At 46.1% G+C, this 18,127-nt stretch overlaps 1 protein-coding gene and 1 long non-coding RNA gene across 2 annotated transcripts in view; one reads left to right on the top strand and one right to left on the bottom strand.

Moving 5' to 3' along the window:
• Positions 1-18,127, bottom strand: part of LOC115076456 — a 317,358-nt gene that overhangs the window by 19,721 nt on the left and 279,510 nt on the right. Inside the window, exon 3 of the long non-coding RNA XR_003852769.1 lies at positions 3,522-3,625. This is a non-coding gene — a long non-coding RNA (uncharacterized LOC115076456). The remainder of the gene's footprint in view (positions 1-3,521; positions 3,626-18,127) is intronic.
• The window catches only part of LOC115076454 (alkaline phosphatase-like), a 105,759-nt gene that overhangs the window by 5,870 nt on the left and 81,762 nt on the right, over positions 1-18,127 (top strand). The window contains exon 2 of the mRNA XM_029577945.1: positions 9,045-9,233. Within this exon, the coding sequence (XP_029433805.1) occupies positions 9,164-9,233 (70 nt within the window). The 5' untranslated portion in view covers positions 9,045-9,163. The remainder of the gene's footprint in view (positions 1-9,044; positions 9,234-18,127) is intronic.

An 18,127-nucleotide genomic window follows, 5' to 3' on the forward strand; every position in this document is an offset into this window, starting at 1 on the left:
ACAGAGGGTAATCATTATCCATTAGAAACACAGAAACAAACTGGGACATGGTGAAGTGCTACTGGCAATGGCTTCACTGTATTGTTAAATGGTTCCAGCACTTAAGCATCAGTGTGTGTATGCAGGAAGCTTGCACTGCTACAATTTTGCAAGCCAGCCAGTGGCTACATCTACCCCACAAAGGCTTTACGAATAGCATGCTCTAGTGCTGCATCGATGAACATTTGAAAAATGCCTTTAGTAGAAAAAGTTTTAATTGCACTTCTAGAGGTGGAGCGTGGTAATGCAGGTCATGCTACATTTAAATGGGTGGCTTTGCATGATTTTTCCATTTTATTGGGTCATTTAAATATTGTATGCATTAATATGTATTCATGGGGGACGCTTGCATGTTGGCATTAACGCAAACTTAATACCTTTTTAGCATGCGCAAAGCAGTCACATAATGCTAATGCACATTAAACGCCTGCGTTACCATTAACGTGCTTTAGTAAGGAGGTGCTTCGCTTAGAGCTGCCACAATCCGGTACCTTCTCGTTTCTGAAACTTGCTCACTGGTAGAAGCACTGCCTTTCCATGCGCGCACCCACACACACACACACATACCACACACCCACTCTCACCCTCCGACACACATGCAACCACACTTGCCTTCCTGCAGATGCACATTTGTTGGCTGGTACACCTACACAGACGTGCATTCACCCACACACATCTTTCGGGCCTGTCTTCTGGCCCTGCTGCCCACTGGCATATTCCTATTAACCGACGTGGATGAAAAGAAATCCCCTGCTAGCCACGCACAGTTTTTCTAAATCGTGCCGAGGTCCGGAAGGACTTGATCATGAAAGTATGATTTTTGAATGAGCTGTTAATTAAAACACTCCCCTTATTCATAAGGCTTGCATGTTAAAAGCTTGATTTATACCTTCAAACCTGTTGGGCGGGATTTTGCATTTTATTTTCAGTGGAAGCGATACTGTCACTGCATTAAGACTTACCACTGCTATAGAGTGCCGAGCTACAATAATCCAAGGCAAACAGAGACAAAACAAATGGGCAGAGACCTCTGAAGAGGGTTTAAATTCTGTAAAGCTTTTAGCTAAGTGTGTGTGTACACAATGTAAATCTCCAGCTCTCCAAACACCCCCACCACGGATACTGGAGCAATGAATTATCCAAAGCAGGCCAAGTCCAAAAACAAAGCACGTTCAAACAGCACCGTCTGAATTAGCAAGAAAGCTGCTCAGCCCGTAAAAAGGTTGCTAGCAGTCATTTTGATGTGGATTTGATAGTTGCTTGGTTTTTATTGTAAATATTATTGCCCTTAACACAAGGGGGTAATCTGCCCGGAGCAGCAGTTACCACCATTGTTGCAGTCTGGGAAGCTGCAGACCAGGAGTGAACCCTTGGGCCGAACTACCCCAATGATAGAGTAGGTCGGGAGGCGGAGCCACAGGCAGAGGTCTTCATCCGGGAACCAGGAACCCCCCAGGAGGAGCCCGTAGGGTCCTAGAACCTTGGGACTTAGGAGAACAGTGAGAGTCTCTATAGTAGAAGGCCTGGGCAGAGAGTATGATAAGGTAGTCCAATAGGAATGCTGTAGTCCGTGGGCTAGTTGGGTCCGGCGTGTGCTGGAGCAGATAGTGAGCAGATACAGAGTCTATAGCGTACTGTGGACTGGAGCAAGCTATGAGCAGGAACGGAGTCTGTAGCGTGCTGAGAACTGGAACAGACTGTGAGCAGGATCGCAGACGAACCCAGGTCAGGCTGGCAGCAGGCAGGAGTAGAATCAGGCACGGGCAATAGTCGGTGGCTGGCGGCGAGCAGAAGCGGAATCAGGAACAGGCTGAGGTCAATGGCAGGCAGAAGCGGAGTCAGGAACTAGCAGAAGTCAAGTCAGGAACGTGGAACAAGCGAAGCGCAACTCAGGACTACTAACCAGTAGCGACCCTCGTTGCAAGGCAATGAGACGGTAACCGAACGCCGGTTAAATCAGGCTTGGGGCGTGGCGTCGTTAGCCCGGGCGGGGCCAGACTTCCGGCAGCTGTGCGTCCATAGTGCGCGTCCTCACGCGCGCGCGTGGCAGCAGGGAGATGAGCTGGTAATGGCGGATGCCCTGGAGGGCCGGCAGAGCCGCGGGAGCGGCGTTTCCACCACTGTAGGTAAGCGCAGTGCAGAGCGGATAGGGGGGAAGCGGTGGAGACCGCAACAACCATAGGAAACTTGCTAGGCAGACAGGATGGACCAGTTGGTCTCTTTCTGCCATCATTACTATGTTTCTATTGCTGAGATTGGCCTGGTGAACGTCTCCTTTTATCACCGTGCAGCACTTCACTCGCCTGTATTTTTTCATTTTACAAACATCTGGAAAATTCTCCTTGCTCTCCACTCTCATTTGATTAGATCCTGCTGAGAACAGCCCAGTCTGGCCACAGTTCTTATATCTCCCTCAATAAAGATTGACCATTTAGCGCATTTCTGCTGCCTCGTTGCCTGGCGGGGGTTAATGATCTAGCAGCCCATTTGGAGTCCTCTCTTGCTGCTGCTCGCTCTGCCATGTTTCCTGCTTCTCCAGAAGGGGGGGGGGGGGGGACAGGGGACGGGACACAACCTCCTGCGGTCCCTGGAAGGCAATGGCAGCAAAGCTAGGCAGTCAAATACAAACAACCTCAACCATAGAAAGATTTTCTAACACTTTTTATAAGGTAATGGTTAACAATGTGCGGAACTTAGCACAGCAAACCAAATACAAAAAGAGCCAGGAATCTCCACCCTTGATAATAACCAAAAAGAAGGAAATCCCCAGAGCACCAATAGGGTTAAAGATCTTGTCTTGCAACAAACATTTCTTGACAAAGCACTCATTATATGCTTAGGTGATTGCGGGGCTCCTGATGAAGCCGGGATGTGAAACAACGGCCGCTGTTGAGCCAAGATCACTGTTGAGCTACCAAAAATCGATATTTTTTTATCTGCAAAACAAAAATGGACTACATTTTTTTTTTTTTTTTTACCCCCACACGATTCGCAAATGACGAAGCTGTACGGGTGGCCTGTTTGTCAAAGGGCACGCTGTCAGGCTTACTGATGCGTTATTAAAGCAATATAACCAGTGCTTAGTCAAGAAATGTTTGCAATTTTTTTTTTTTTTAACTATATTGGTGTTTTGGGAGATTTCCTTCTTTTTGGTTATCAGAACAGCACACACAGGCATGAGTCGGTGCTCCTACAGTTACGCCTGCAAAAAGTACACCCATATATTTCAGAACACGCACATTTCTTTAAATCCAGGGATCCTCATAGTTTACACTTGCGTTAAATAATTGTAACTTGTGCGCATATTAAGCCTCAGCTCATTCGCGTAGGCAGGTATTTTATAAAGTTGGCTGATGTTTTTCAGGTTGCATTAATTTTTAATTCTTTGTACATCGCTTGGGGTGCTCCAAGTATTGGTGCAGGGAGACAGTGTAGAAACATTTTAAAATACATAAATAAATGTCTGCGCAGACCTCACTTACAAAAATACTTTTGTGTGTGTCCTTCTGAGCACCAGTTTGTCGAGACCTTTACCATTTCATCCATGTTCTTCACCAGTTCACCTGCACCCTCCGCCACCTAAAAACTGCAGACAAAAGAGGTCTGATTTAGGATCTGCAATGCAATTAGCAGGTGTAAAAGCACACGCTGTGTGTTTGATGACAAGTACACATAGTCTATTTATAAAATATGTAAATGGTGCGCGTATTTCAAACCCTGCCTCAAAATGCCTTTTTTAAAAAGCACAGACTTTTCTGTGTGGCAGCGACAGAATGAGAGAACTTCCTTCCTTCTGATAATTCACTTACCACACTCAGAGGCCAGTTGAAGTGTGTGTATGCTGACTTTGTGCACAAACCCCACGTAATGCTTTGAAAATTCATCCCTTGCTTAATGTACAGCTCCAGTGAAAATGGAGAGCGATGTTGAGTCCTAGTGACTTGTTACATGCAAGGCCCTTTGTTTCCTGAGGCAGCCTGAGGGCAGATCTTGCAGTAAAGGATATGGTATCGTGTGGCAATAATTAAAAAATTCTGTGCTGTCTGCAGTGCAAAATAGCTCCATATAAAGAGTGGGGAATTATTGCACATAGAAAATTATTTTACTAATTAGATATTGGAAACCAGAGCAATCAGGAGGTGGACTGACCATTTGCGAAATAGGGCAGAACCCGAGGGCCCACCGCACTCAGATGAGTGATTAGGGGCCAATGACCCTTATTGCTGGTGGTGGCAGATCATTGTCAGTCCACCCCTGAGAGCAATACAGCTGCTTAACTAATTCTGTTTTCTTTTGGCCTGCTCTCTTTCCACCACATCTGGAATTCCAGCCCAGTCAAAACCTGCTCCTACACCACTTGGTGCCATGTATGTTAGGGGAGAGCAGTCTTGATCGCTCAGCACTGTTAATCATTCAGCTACATCAGATACTGAATCTCCAGTGAAGAGAGGTTGATCTCAGGTTCAGAGCACGGCTCTAGAGTTGAAACAGGTGTTGTAGGAATTGTTTTGGAGATTAAGTACACCTATTGTACATGTCTGTCTGGTAAAAAGGAATAGAAGAGATTAAAGGCAGCTTGGTCCTTTTTACGTTCTCTCAGAAGCCCCACGTGCAAATTGAAAAATTCCCAGCAGGCATGAACCAGTATCTGAGCCAATAGGAAGTGCCCAGAATCAATGGGCCCTAGGAACATTGACCATAAAGGGCCCACAGCACAAGAGCAGGATTGTATGGGCGTGTAGCCCTTCTGTGACATCACACTAGCTTACAACAGGAACAGAACAACTTTATAGCATACAACAATTCTGCTCCCAGGTAATGGGAGCAGAACAATCAGCTCCGAAGCCGAGCCACCACAGGGTCTCGTTTTTGGTCATCAGGGTATTGTCTCCAATTAGGCCAGTGTTCTTCAAGGTAAGGCCCAGGGGCTAATGGCGGCACTTGTGGATCCCTAGGCCAGTTCAGGATTGGCCCATTGCCACTGCGGAAAAACACCCTGTGCATGCTCCATACACAGTTGAAGGCCTCTCCGTTCCCTGCAGAGCCAGAGGAAAATAGAAGGCAGGGGGACTGAGAAGGCCTGGCCTAGCAGAGCTGTAATGGAAAAGGAGAGGCAGACAGTGGCAGCACAGAGCTCCGCCCCAGTTCATCTTGGACTGCAGTGAATTGGAGGGGAGCAGGAGAAGCAGGAGCAGCCAAATCCCGAGAGCCACGGAAACAGAAAGGCCCATCTTCTGATGATGCCAGAGCAGGAAATACAGCAGAGGGAGGAGGCACAGACAAATGCACTTTCAGTGTCTTAGGTGCTGGCAAAAGGAAGCCAAGGGCAACATAATCTGAAAAGGGGAAGGGGATAGGAACAAAGGAGGGGTGCTGAAGGTGGAGGGGTAATGAAACAAGTACAGCTCAGCATCAGCTGTGTAAACTACACAAACACACAAACAACCATACATACACACTCAGGCAGGCTATAAGAGCAGCAGGGAGAGAGAGACGGGAGATAGCAATGACAAATGGGAGGTTGAGTGGGACCCTCCCCTGGTCAGCAAGGACATTAAAAGAGACCCTCCTCTCCAACCTGCCTTTGCTCCAGTCCTATTGGATCCAAAATGGCCACCGCTTAAAAAATAGTGAAGATCACCAGATTAGGCCCTACCCTCCTCCCACTATAACCCAGACATCACAACCTCAGTCCTTGTAGAAGGGAAAAGGCCTCAGCTCCTGTTGGAACCCGGTTCTGTGTGTAGCCTGTGAAGATATCAGAATTGTGTGAGCTTCTCTTCTACTTTCTTCAAGGCACTTAAGTATACTGTTCTCAGGCTTAGGGCTGTCCATGTGGGGAGGGAAACCAGTGCGCTTTGTGCTTTGGAGGGCACCATGCCGTCGTGGTGGTAGCATCTTCCAGGACATCACTTCCTGTTTTCGAGGTGCAGCACTGAACTTCAGATACAGTGTCATGGTCTGGAGAGGGCTTTCAGGGGGTGCTGGGAACGACTCCTCATCCTTGCTCTTCGCTCTTGGATGGGGGCCCACACTGGCAGATTCACCCTGGGCCCTGCATCCACCTAGCGTCAATCCCAGCTCAAACTAAATATTTCATAAATGACAACAAGATTTTTGCACCTGATTAAGATGATCATGTTTGGTGTGTCTGCTCAGTGTGTTTATACCAGTACTAAACCTGCCTGATGCAGTCTCTAAGATCACAGAGTCCATAAAAGGTATTGTATCCCACAAAACAAATCTAGTTTTCACCCTGACTAATATGCCTACTCCCAGACTGCACTATTTCAAGAAGAAGCAATAGTTTTAGTTCTATGCTAGTGAGATCAGGCACTTCCATATAAAACAGAGCAGTAATTAACTTGACCTCTTTTCAGGGGCTCCTTCTCTGCTGATCTGGGAAATTCACTTTAGCTTCTTAGCTCCTATCCTAGTGCCAGGCAACATAATCTATAGGAATTAAGTGCTGGAAGCAAAGCTGCTGAGGACAGGCCTAGGGCTGCAGCATCTTGTGTGTCAGGTCTGAAGGGAATGGAGATAGAAGCAAGAAGGAAAGAAGATAGGGTGGGCCTCTGAAGCCCAATCTCTCCATTCTCTGCCCAAACAGGCGAAAACGGATTTTGTGTTGGTTTCGTCTGGGGAGGGGGGGAGTGGCATAGAGGGTATCATGCTTCTGTCGCACGAGCTGGAGATTTTCCTGACTAGCTTTGTATGTTCCATGCTGGCGTTGGCCGTCTTGATGGTGCTCTGCTACTTCACATGCCGGCTTGCAACGTGAGTTCTGTCAAATCTTAATGTGGGTGCTGGGGGAGGCAGGGGTTCTGGAGGTTAGAGCTGGGCTCTCATCCTGTCTCAACCACTGTGTAAACCTGGGGGGAGTCACTTTACCTCCCAGTGGCTCAGTCACCGACTCTCTGTGTGACCCTCGGGGAGTCACTTTATCCCCTGTGAATTATATTACCTAAGTATAATTGGTTGAGAATAATATTGTAATTATATTGGTCCATAGAAACAGGAGGGCAGAAAAAGATCGTAGGTCCATCCAGTCTGGCCATCCATCTAACTAATTTAGCTTCATTTTCTTAGAGATCCCCTGTGTTTATCCCATGCTTTTTTGAATTCAGATACTGTTTTTGTCTCCACCACTTCCACTGGGAGGCTGTTCCACGCATCCACCGCCCTCTCTGTAAGGAAATATTTTCTTTCGCTTGTATCTCATGACCCCTTTGTCCTAGAGTCTCCTTTCCAATGAAAGAGGCTTCCCTCCTGTGCATGGAAACCTTGGAGATATTTGAATTTCTCTAAAACATCTCCCCTATCTCACTTTTCCTCGGGCAGGGATGGCGAACTCCATTCCTCCAGTGCCACAAACAGGCCAGATTTTCAGGATATCTAGAATGAATATGCCTGAGAGAGATTTGCACGCACTGCCTCTATGTATGCACATCTATCTCAAGCATATTCATCGTGGATATCTTGAAAACAGGGCCTGTTTGTGACACTGGAGGGCTGGAGTTCGCCATCCCTGCCCTAGGGTATACATGTTTAAATCTTTAAGTCTGTCCCCTTATGCTTTAGGACAGGGATGCTCAAACCAGTCCTGTGTATGCAAATATTTCTCATGCATATTCATTAAGGATATCCTGAAAACCTGCTTAGTTTGGGGGGGGGGGGGGCTCATAGGACTGGTTTGAGCACCCCTGCTTTAGAAGAAGACCAGGGACTGTTTTAGTAGCCGCCCTCTGGACCGACTCCATCCTGGTTATATCCTTGTGAAGGTGCCGTCTCCAGAACTATACTCAGTATTCCAATTGAGGTCTCAGCAGGGACCTGTACAGTGGCAATTCAGTCCCCTCTGAAAGATGTCCTGTAGGCTTGGTGGCAGTTTTGCATCCATCTTTGAGGTGGCTGCATATATGTTTCTGGGTGCTGTCACCATGTATCGATCCGGTTAGAATTCAAAGCAACGGCTAAATTCACATGAAGATGAGGCTGTAGGAGAGGCAGCGAGCAGTGTCTGCATCACTCGTTCACAACCTTCTTTCCATCGTGCCACACCATCGGTTTTCTCTTTTCTACCCTTTCTCATTTTCATCACCTTCTCTTCCCTTCTTTCTCCCCCCCACCCCCTGGCATCATCATCATCGCTTTCTCTCTCCCTCAACTCCCTGGAATCATCCGGTTCGCCCCTCTCTTCCCCAACCCTGGCATCTTTATCACCTTCTCTTCTTTCTCCCTTGGCATCATCACTGCTGCCGCTGCTGCTGCTTTCTCCTCTGCAATGGGCACTGCGGGGGGGGCCAGCAGACCTCAGAATAACAGGGGAAAGCAGCATCAACAGATAGTCGCTGCCCTCCCACCCCACCCCTGCTGGCAGGAGGGGAAGCAAACAAATGCCAGCTGTGCCTCAATGCCTTCCTAGCAGGCCGCTCTGCACCGTCTAGAAGTGGTGTAAGGAAGCTTTTACTGACTAAAATGTTACACTTAGGTATTTGAAGGCTTGTTTGGCTTCTGCTGCCTGTGCTTTGCACCAGGTGCTCCCCAGAAGCCTATGATGGATGTGTCGGGCTGGCACGGGCTGGCACGGAGGGCAGCTCTGGGTTGCCTGCTGACTCTGCCCTCTCGGCTCCCATGCGGGGCTGGCTGAAGGCAGAAAGGAATGGGTGGGACCAGGCCATGGTCCCTGGGAATGCGTCACTTTCAGATATCCTTGCTTTCAGGGCACAGAGGGAGGGGGGAAGAACATTGCAGAGAAAGCGAGGGGAGGGAGAGATGATAGAGGGAAAGGAAGGGACAGAGAGGTGCAAGTGAAAGTGAAGAGGGAGAGGAGGGGAGAAGGGAATAGGTGAATGAAGCAGTTTTTCCGTAGACAATGTGGGGGGGGGCAATTGGGTCCAGAGCGAGAGCAGAAGATCGAGAGATCTCGTTGCCGGAGAGAAGAGAATGGCCACCTTCTTTCTAGGGTCACTTTCTAATGTCTCTGTGGTTCTCTTTGTGCTCAGGGTCGGAATTCCAAACAGAATCATTGATTTGGTCTGAATCGTCTGTGGAGCGCGGGCTGCCTGAAGTCCTCCTGAGCTTTGGGGGGTGGAAAGGAGGACAGCGCTGAAACGGAATCGCCATGAAAGTCCTGATACTGTTTCTCGTGGTGGTGGCGGTGGAAGTGTCTGTCACCATTGTCCCCTTCCCAGGTACGTAGCCTCTCCTGCATAACTGTGCTCCCGTGCTAATGAGAAGACGCAGTGCCAGATCCCCAGATAAGCCAATGTGTCGCTTTTTTTTGTCCTCACATCTACCTTTCCGCATCCAGCCGCAATAAAAAAAAACCCCCCCAAAAAACAGGTTCTCCCCCTTCTGAGTCTCTAATGGCAGACATTCGGTAATCACAGTCGGCGCTTATATTTAAGAGGTTGATGCATTGAGGTCTGTGGAGGTGAATGAGGAGGGGAGAAGATATTTAGAAGGGTAATGTTGTTCAAGTTCATGAGGATGAGAAAGGTCCCTAGTGCTTGGTAGTTCACTATCATTCAGCACACGCTGGAAAACTAACCGGCCTTCAGAACATTAACACTCACTTGTACAAGTGTCCTGCTTTGTCCTTCAGGACTTATGGTAACCCTAGGGTGGATGACCTAGAGGAGGATGCCTCTTTCACAGGGAGAATATGCAGAGAGGCATTTCCTCTTGCCACTTTCATTAAGTGATTGGGGATGGGAGGAAATCCATCTCAGCTAGGATTAAAGCCAGTGACCTGGTCAAAAGGCATCCATGTCACTGGCCAAGCAGTGATGGACGTCCCTCATTTGCAGTTTACTCCTCTGACAACTCGAGCAGACTCGGCGGCACAGTGACACATGTCTGGCTGTTTATGCTCAACCCTCAAAGTTTAGAGAGAACAGGCAGATGACAGGAAAGCTTTGTAAAGAGAATTTCTAAAGAGAGAACAACAAAGGCTGGCAAATGAATCCTACGTATTTTCTGTAGCTGGTGCTCCTGGCAGGAGACAGTTCATTCAACATCAAATGAAAAAAACAAATTTTGTATTTGTCCCAAATAAAGAAAAGCTAGAATACAAACTAATGCAAAAATGCTAAATTGGAAGTCTAGGGGCAATTACCCACTGCACATTGAGTAGCATTTATTATTATTAATCTAGCTCATGCCTTTTCTTTGGTTGTCAAGGTGACTTTCATTTGGGTACTGTTAAGTATTTCCCTGACCCAGAGAGCTTACAATCTCAGGGCCCTATTTACTAAACCTTTTTTCATAGACACAAAATAGGAGGAAACATTTAGTAAACAGGTCCCTAAATTTTGTACCTGTGTCTGTGCTCCTGTTCTCGGAGAAGCCTGTGATCCCTTCCAAAAGCCACCCAGTGCTTCCCAGCCTCTGCCTTTAACCTCGCCTGTTGACCCTAATTCTTTTAGATGACAGCCTCATTAGCTTTGACGTCCGCAATGAATACTCATGAGATGCTGTGCATGCTTGCGTTCATAGTGTATGCAAATAAATCTCAGGCAGGGGGGGACATCCCGGAACGCACACTTGTTATGTGAGGGTTAGGAAGTAGGCTGGGAAAATGAGACCTACAGAAGAGCTTTCTGGGCTGCCTTTCTATGGTCTTTACATAGATGTAATGGCACAAAGTGACATGACCGGAGTCTGCTTGTACTGGAGGCCCGCCTGCTGTGCATGGAGACACAGAATGGCCCTGAGGGATCCAGGCTCAGGTTACTGGTAGCCTGATCTAGAACAATATTTTGGATTGGAGATGCCAATTAAATATATGAGCTGGAATGTTGCTGCGTATTATCACAGCTAAACAGACTGAAGTGTAAGAGCATTTCTTCGCGAGATTCACTTATCAGATACTGACCATATTACATTGAAACCTAAGTGGATTTCTCAAGTATTTTTTGCAAGTGGATCTACAAAAAGTTCCGACATTGCAATTTTGATTAAAAAAAAAAAAAAGTAGCTGTCGAATAAGAAAAATCCATATTAGACCCAGAAGGCAAGTATATCAATGTTATAGAAGCATTATGTGTAAAAATAGTCTTAACTTTGGTTTATACTCCTAATCAGTATACTTACTCTCTCTCTATGGTAGTGACCTCACAAGTTTTGACGTTTCAGATTATAATGGGAAGTGACAAACTGCATTGTTCACCCGTGCATAGATAGCCTAATACTATGAGCGATCTTAAGTGACTTTTTTTTGTGTGTAAAAAAAACAAAAACCAAACTTGATATTAATAGATTCTTGGAGAAAACCAGATCCCACAGCTAAGGCTTTTACTCAGAAATCCAGAGTATACAAAACACCAACGCATATTAACTATTTGTTGATATCTGAGACTTTATTTCCAAGGCTTTTTAGCGCCTCTATAGAAGCTTTAGTAACCGTTGCCCGATTGAATGTGCTATAAGGATATCAAAACAGTTGGAAATTGCCTCCGCTATGGCTCAGGATGCCCAGTTAAAAGAATTGTTGATGGGAAAATGGAAACAATATGAACAGGATAAAAAGCAATATAAAACTGCTCCAGTACTATTTTGGGACACGGCTAAAACTGTTCTTTGTGGTGAAATGATAAGCTATATAATAAAACTAAAAAAAGAAAACAGCAGGTAGCAAAAGACTTAAATTGTACAAGAAAGCTAGAACAAATCCAAAAATAGTTGGAGCAAAACAGAAGTTTATTAAAACACAACAGCTTTTAAACAAGTTACAATATCAGAGAGCTAGCATTTCCATGCAGACCTTCAGACAGAAACTTTCCTTATGGGAATAAGGCAAAATGCTGGCTGATGTAGCCAGAGCTGAAACTGGATCTACGTTGATAGATAAGGGAATGTTCTCAATCCTTTTCCCATCAATATTAAAGGTTTTGAAGAATTGCATAAGGAATTATATACTTCAGGTATTGACAACACAAATGACAGACAGCAGTTTATAACCAATGTAATGATGCCACAATTGTCAGTTGCAGCTGGAAAGTCTTGCATTTTGTGGTTTTAAAGCTCCAGACCCAGATTAGTCTGGAATAGATGTTTGACGTTTTCTGACTTTTTTTGTTTTGGCCTGATTTTCAAAAGCGTTTCTTCCACATGTAAAATGCAGTTCTGTGCACATAAATGGGCTTTTGAAAATCACCCCAAGGGTGGTAGCTATAAAAAAAAAAAAAAAAAAAGTGCACGCAAGAAGCTATTTCATGAAGACTTTTCCGCAAACTGCAAAAAGGGCATTTCCAGGGGTGGGGGGAAATCATTTACGCATTTACTTTAAATTTTCAAAAGTATGTCTGGCAATATTTAGGGTAGCTGGTATGCCTGGGTCATGCAAAGGTACGCACAGTCCTGCTAACTTACAAAGTGGACTTACGAGATCGTGTGTATCCATTTTAAACCAAGATATCAAAATATATGCTGCAGTGTTAGGAACCTGATCAAACAGACATCACCAAACCTGACTTCCCCTGGACAAGTGGGATCTGTTCAGAAGAGAGGATGCAGTATTAATGCACGCAAACTGAAAACTGCTTTATAAAGTTGCAGTAACAACAATGTGGCAGATTTGATGTGGAGAAATCCTTCGATAGGATTTCTTGGCCTTTTCTTAAGGATGCTCTTTTGAAATAGGACTTATTTTTTGGGGTCTGATATTCAATTACTTTAAAGTATTGTATTCCGACCCTAGATTAATGCCAATGGATGTTGCTCAGAACCACAGTCAGACTAGGGCACCTCCTTTCACCTCTTATTTATCCTTACTTTTGAACCATTAGGAAATCATATATAGAAGAGGGAATTACTAGTATTCCAGTTGAAGGAATGAATTTTAAGATGACTCTTTTTGCTGATAATATTCTTGTGCTTTTGCCAAATGCAAAGAGATCATTACCCATGGTGTTAGAGGTGTTTAAATTGTATGTTAGTTTTTCTGGTCTTAAACTGAACCTAGGAAAATCAGAAGCACTGGAAATAAAAATCCCTAGAGACTTGGCTTGTTTATATACAGTAATCATAATATTATACCAATCATTCAAGAATCTTTAAGAAAAAAAGTTGGACAATCGACGTCATCCATTATCACCAGCAATACTATGGTAAAAATCAAATAACGTGGCTTGCCTCAAGATTTGCAAGCTGCATTATTTGATCTAAAATTAGCTACACTTTGGGTGTAGCTATTAGCTTTCCACAGGAACAGCCCAATGCTCCCAGGGCTCTGCTTAAAGGGTCTGAGTGGCACCCGGGGGGAGGGGGGCCATGCGAGACACTCCTGATCCTCCACCGCTCCTCGGCGCTTCCTCGGGTGGATGCTGCGCCGGGGTCCGCGAATATCCGCAGGCTTACGGTCATAAGTCTACTTTGAAAATTAGGGCTAAAGTCTGTGTGTGTTTTCTGCAATGTGGAATTTAGCCCTAAACAGGCTGTTATAAAATTGCCCTCTTAATTCTTACCATACTGTATCGACTCCCTTCCCAGTCCCGCAACCTCACAAAAAATGTTCCATGGTCTTTAACACAAAAACCTCAGGGTCTCGGTAGCTATCCTACTACACCACTAGCTACATCAATTGATACTGATTCAAATACTTTTATTAAATTGACTAACAATTATCTAATATTCAAAATTATGACAGCAACTTACCAAATCAAAAATGCTTTCATAAGCTGCATGGTAGGCCTGAGTCTGTCATCTTGCATGCTCTCATCATGCCTTTCCAGCTTTCAACCCCTTTCTCACCTCCCCAACACTGACCTCCTCTTATACCACAGCATTCCCTCTCATCCCCAGAGGCATTCTTCTCTTCTCTGCTCCAGGCTCATCCCGTTCCTCCTGTTTCCTATATAGGACAGGAGGGGAGGGTGTGGATTAAAGAGCAGAGTAGCTCTTCTTAACACTGCTCTGTGCTTTGTCCACTTTTCTGCTGCTTGAGATGATGGGCACTGGCCAATGGAGTGGGAGCACTAGCCCCATGGGCAATGCCTCTGCTTCTCAGCTGCTCTGGGGTGTTCCTTGGCAGCCTGGCTCTGTGTACTGGCACTAAATGTCAAACAGGTACTGCCACCAGGCCATACCAACTTACTTGCAGCACTGATAGAGAGGAAGGTAAGGAGAGAGCTGGAGATGAATTTAAAGGGGTTGGGAGGGACCTGTGGGAGAGGGAGATGGAGAGGAGCGTGGATAGGTTTGCCAACTGGCTCTAGATTTTCAAGACAGGTTGATCCAGTCCTGGATTTACTCCCCCTGCATTGCACATACTTAGTCTTGCTTTTCTTAGGGAAATCAGAATAAGTCCCAGCATGCAATGGGATAAAGCCAGGGCTGGATCAACCTGTCCTGAAAATCTGGAGCCAGTTGGCAAGCCTAAGCATGGAAGGGGGGGAGGGGAGGAGAAAAAGAGTAGGGGGTTAGAGTAGGGCCCGGTGCGGCAATGAAATGTGCTTTTTCTTTCTCTCCCCTCCTTGCTTGCCCCTCTCTTCACCAATTTCTCATCCACTCCATCTCTCCCCTTGCTCGCATCATTTAGTTTTCCCCTTTTCCCTGCACTCTCGACCTGTGTGCTTTTCTTTTGCTCTCGCCTCTATCTCCCCGCCCCCCCAACTTGCTCTCGCTTCTGTCAGCCCCCTTGCCTTCATCTCTTTCCCCACCAGCAGTCACCTCGCTGTTGCAGGTGTAGGAGCTGGGGAGTAAGCTCTCCTGGTCTGCCGGCATTTCTCCAGCTCCTGCGGCTGATTTGCTGACTTTGATCATCAGACCCTGTTTTCAAAGGGCAATTCCCCCCCCCTGAAAATTCAGAGGGCCAGACTGTGCCATGGGTACGATAGTACCTGTGCAAAGTCCGCAACTTGGATGCCGTGAAGGGACTTCAAAATGAAATCCCGGTGCATTGTTGGCTGGCTTCGCCCTCTGCGGACCCTCATCTGCACAGGAGAAAGCAGCCGGAGAGGGTACGGGCGTGGGTAATGGTCCCCATTTATATATACCGTCATTCAATTCGTATATCATGAACGGTTAGAGCACAAGGGGCGATTATCAGCCCTTAATGTTACCTGGGTAAAATTTTTTGACCATGGTGCTGACTGTTATTACTCCGGGGACAGGGGACATGGCATGAGGGGGTGCTGGTGCTTTCCGTCTGTTTGTGTTGCTCACTATACAATACCTGTTTTACAATTTTTAAAGTAGTTTTGTAAAGCAGAGTCCTCTGCTCTCCTTGTTCCCTCCCCATCCCCCGTCTTCCTTTCTCTGTTTTCACATCCTCTCTTTGGTTCCTAGCCAAGCCCAGGGCTGGCAGCATGGGGGTGTGGGACTGGCCTGCAGTGGCTGCTTGTTGGGCCCCAATCCTGGAAATAAGACCATCTCTTATCCAGCTGGCTCTCTATCCTCGGAGCCGGCTGGGATGTTTTGAATTAATAGCAGTTTATTGCATTTGGCAGCAGCCCTGGTAATCTACAAAAGTCATAAGCAAACAGCATTGATAGAGTGTAAACTAAACTCCAAAGCTGCAGCACAGGATGAAGTGAGCTGGAAAATCGATGATTAATCAATCTCTCACCAGTGTTTCACCTTGCATATTTTTTTTTTCCCCCAGCAGGAGGTTTAATTCTTCTGCCGCAGCAATGGTCCTAATGTCATCGGTGGCAGAGCATTAACATCTCCCCCCCCCCCCCCCATCACACAATGTTTCTGGTTCTCAATCTCCGCCAAAAGTCCACGAAAGGAGCGTCCTCAGCTCCCTTGCTCAAGACTTTAGTAATCTTCACCAAAAAAGGCCGCGTTCCTTTTTGTGTCTGTTAGTTCTCTAAATATTGCAATCAGCATGTGTTTACACAAAATTAAGTAAGGTTTGTCTGGCTGTCTCTCATTTTTGTTTTCCAGGTCAACATAGCTTTCTCGAATAGCATGCAGTGTACATGTTAACCTGCAAACACTAAGGGGCAGATTTTTAAAGGAGCACGCGCGGGGTACATTTGTGTGCGCTACCCGGCGCGCACAAACATAGAAACATAGAAACATAGAAATGACGGCAGAAGAAGACCAAATGGCCCATCCAGTCTGCCCAGCAAGCTTCACACACTTTTTTCTCTCATACTTATCTGTTTCTCTTAGCTCTTGGTTCTATTTCCCTTCCACCCCCACCATTAATGTAGAAAGCAGTGATGGAGCTGCATCCAAGTGAATATCTAGCTGATAAGTTAGGGGTAGTAGGGGTAGTAACCGCCGCAATAAGCAAGCTACACCCATGCTTATTTGTTTTACCCAGACTATGTTATACAGCCCTTATTGGTTGTTTTTCTTCTCTCCTGCTGTTGAAACAGGGAGCTATGCTGGATATGCTTGAAGTATCAGTTTATTCTTCTCCCATGCTGTTGAAGCAGAGAGCCATGCTGGATATGCATCGAAAGTGAAGTATCAGGCACATTTGGTTTGGGGTAGTAACCGCCGTAACAAGCCAGCTACTCCCCGCTTTGTGCACCAGATTTTATAACATGTGTGCGCCGAGCCCTAGGGGAGGCCCGATGGCTTTCCCCGTTCCCTCCGAGGCCACTCCGCAATCGGAGCGGCCTCGGAAGGAACTTTCCTTTCACTCCCCCCACCTTCCCCTATCTAACCCAGCCCTAACTAATTCCCCCCCTACCTTTGTTCTCTAAGTTACGTCTGCCCGAGGCAGGCGTAACTTGCGCGCGCCGGCGAACCTCCGGTATGGCCGCTGTGCCAGAGGACTCGGGACCGCCCCGGATCAGCGCCACGCCCACAACCACACCCCCTTCCCGCCCCTTTTTCAAAGCCCCAGGACATACGCGCGTCCCAGGGCTTGCGCGCGCTGCCGAGCCTATGCAAAATAGGCTCGGCAGCGCGCAGGGGCAGGTTTTCGGGGTTACGCGCATAACCCTTTGAAAATCTACCCCTAAGGGTTCAGTTTAGAAACGGTGAAAGAGCGCGTTTTAGCAGACGTTACACCAAAGGGAAGTTTACACGCTGTCTTTTCCTTTGACAATTATCTCACCACAACTACCCGCACACAATGACACTTGCTAATTTTTGCACTGTTTTTGTTTCGTTTTTTTATTTCAGGGAAAAATATACACTTTCTTTTGAAAACAGAAGATGGCAATGTTAGTTGTGATGAGTTTGCTGACTTTTTTTTTTTTGTTTGTTTTGTTTTTGTAGAAAGAGTATCTGCAACAGCATCCGCTTACAAATATATTCAGATAGATGCGAGGAATTCATCACACATAGTAACATCTTTACAGTTGCTTTCATTGAAAGAGACAGAGTACACGCTGATGGGCTCTAGGCCCTCTGGGTAATTCTTTTTCTTCCCGGTCCCAGGAATTAAAAGAATGTAAAGAAACTCTGATTCAATGAGTAAATAGTCTGATAAATGCTTTCTTTAAAGAAGGTAATTTTCCAAGAAGATTTAAAGGATGCTGCTCTGAGTCCATCCTTGAAGAAAAAGAATCTAGGTTCTTTTTCCAGAATTATCAATTGCAAACCAGTGGCTCATGTGCCAAACTGATTTGAATGGTCAAACTGATTTGAATGGCCAAACTGATTTGAATGGTCAGTTATAAGAGAGCTGATACAGATCCTGGAGGACAAAAACGATTGACACCGCCCCCCCCCCCCCCCCCCCCGTGTAGTGGCACTATGGCATACCTTTGCCGGCATATATTGTGGGGCATTTTTTCAGAAAGCCCATTTCTTGGGTAAAGCACTATTTTATCATGGAAAAAGGCCGGGAAATTTTCCCTCCCTATTTATTTATTTTCTGCAATTCAAAGCAGATTACATTCAGGTCCTGTGTAGAGAGAAGAGAGAGAGACTCTGGAGGCCCACAGATTTTTGAACTTCTTATACCACTGTAAGAGGGGGCATTATGAACTCTGGGTGAGCTGGGTTTTAGGGGCAGTTTAACATCACCTAGCTTGATTGCACTGTCTTCCTGGCTGCAATCAAGTTAGGTAGAGAGAAGATGGTACAAATCTGCTCATCTTTCACCTTTTCATCCCTCCAAATCACATGAAATGTTCACTGATGGTAACTCTACTGTTCGTACGTATGACTGTGC

Source organism: Rhinatrema bivittatum, chromosome 15, assembly GCF_901001135.1.
Source record: "Rhinatrema bivittatum chromosome 15, aRhiBiv1.1, whole genome shotgun sequence".
Classification (NCBI taxonomy): Eukaryota; Metazoa; Chordata; class Amphibia; order Gymnophiona; family Rhinatrematidae; genus Rhinatrema; species Rhinatrema bivittatum.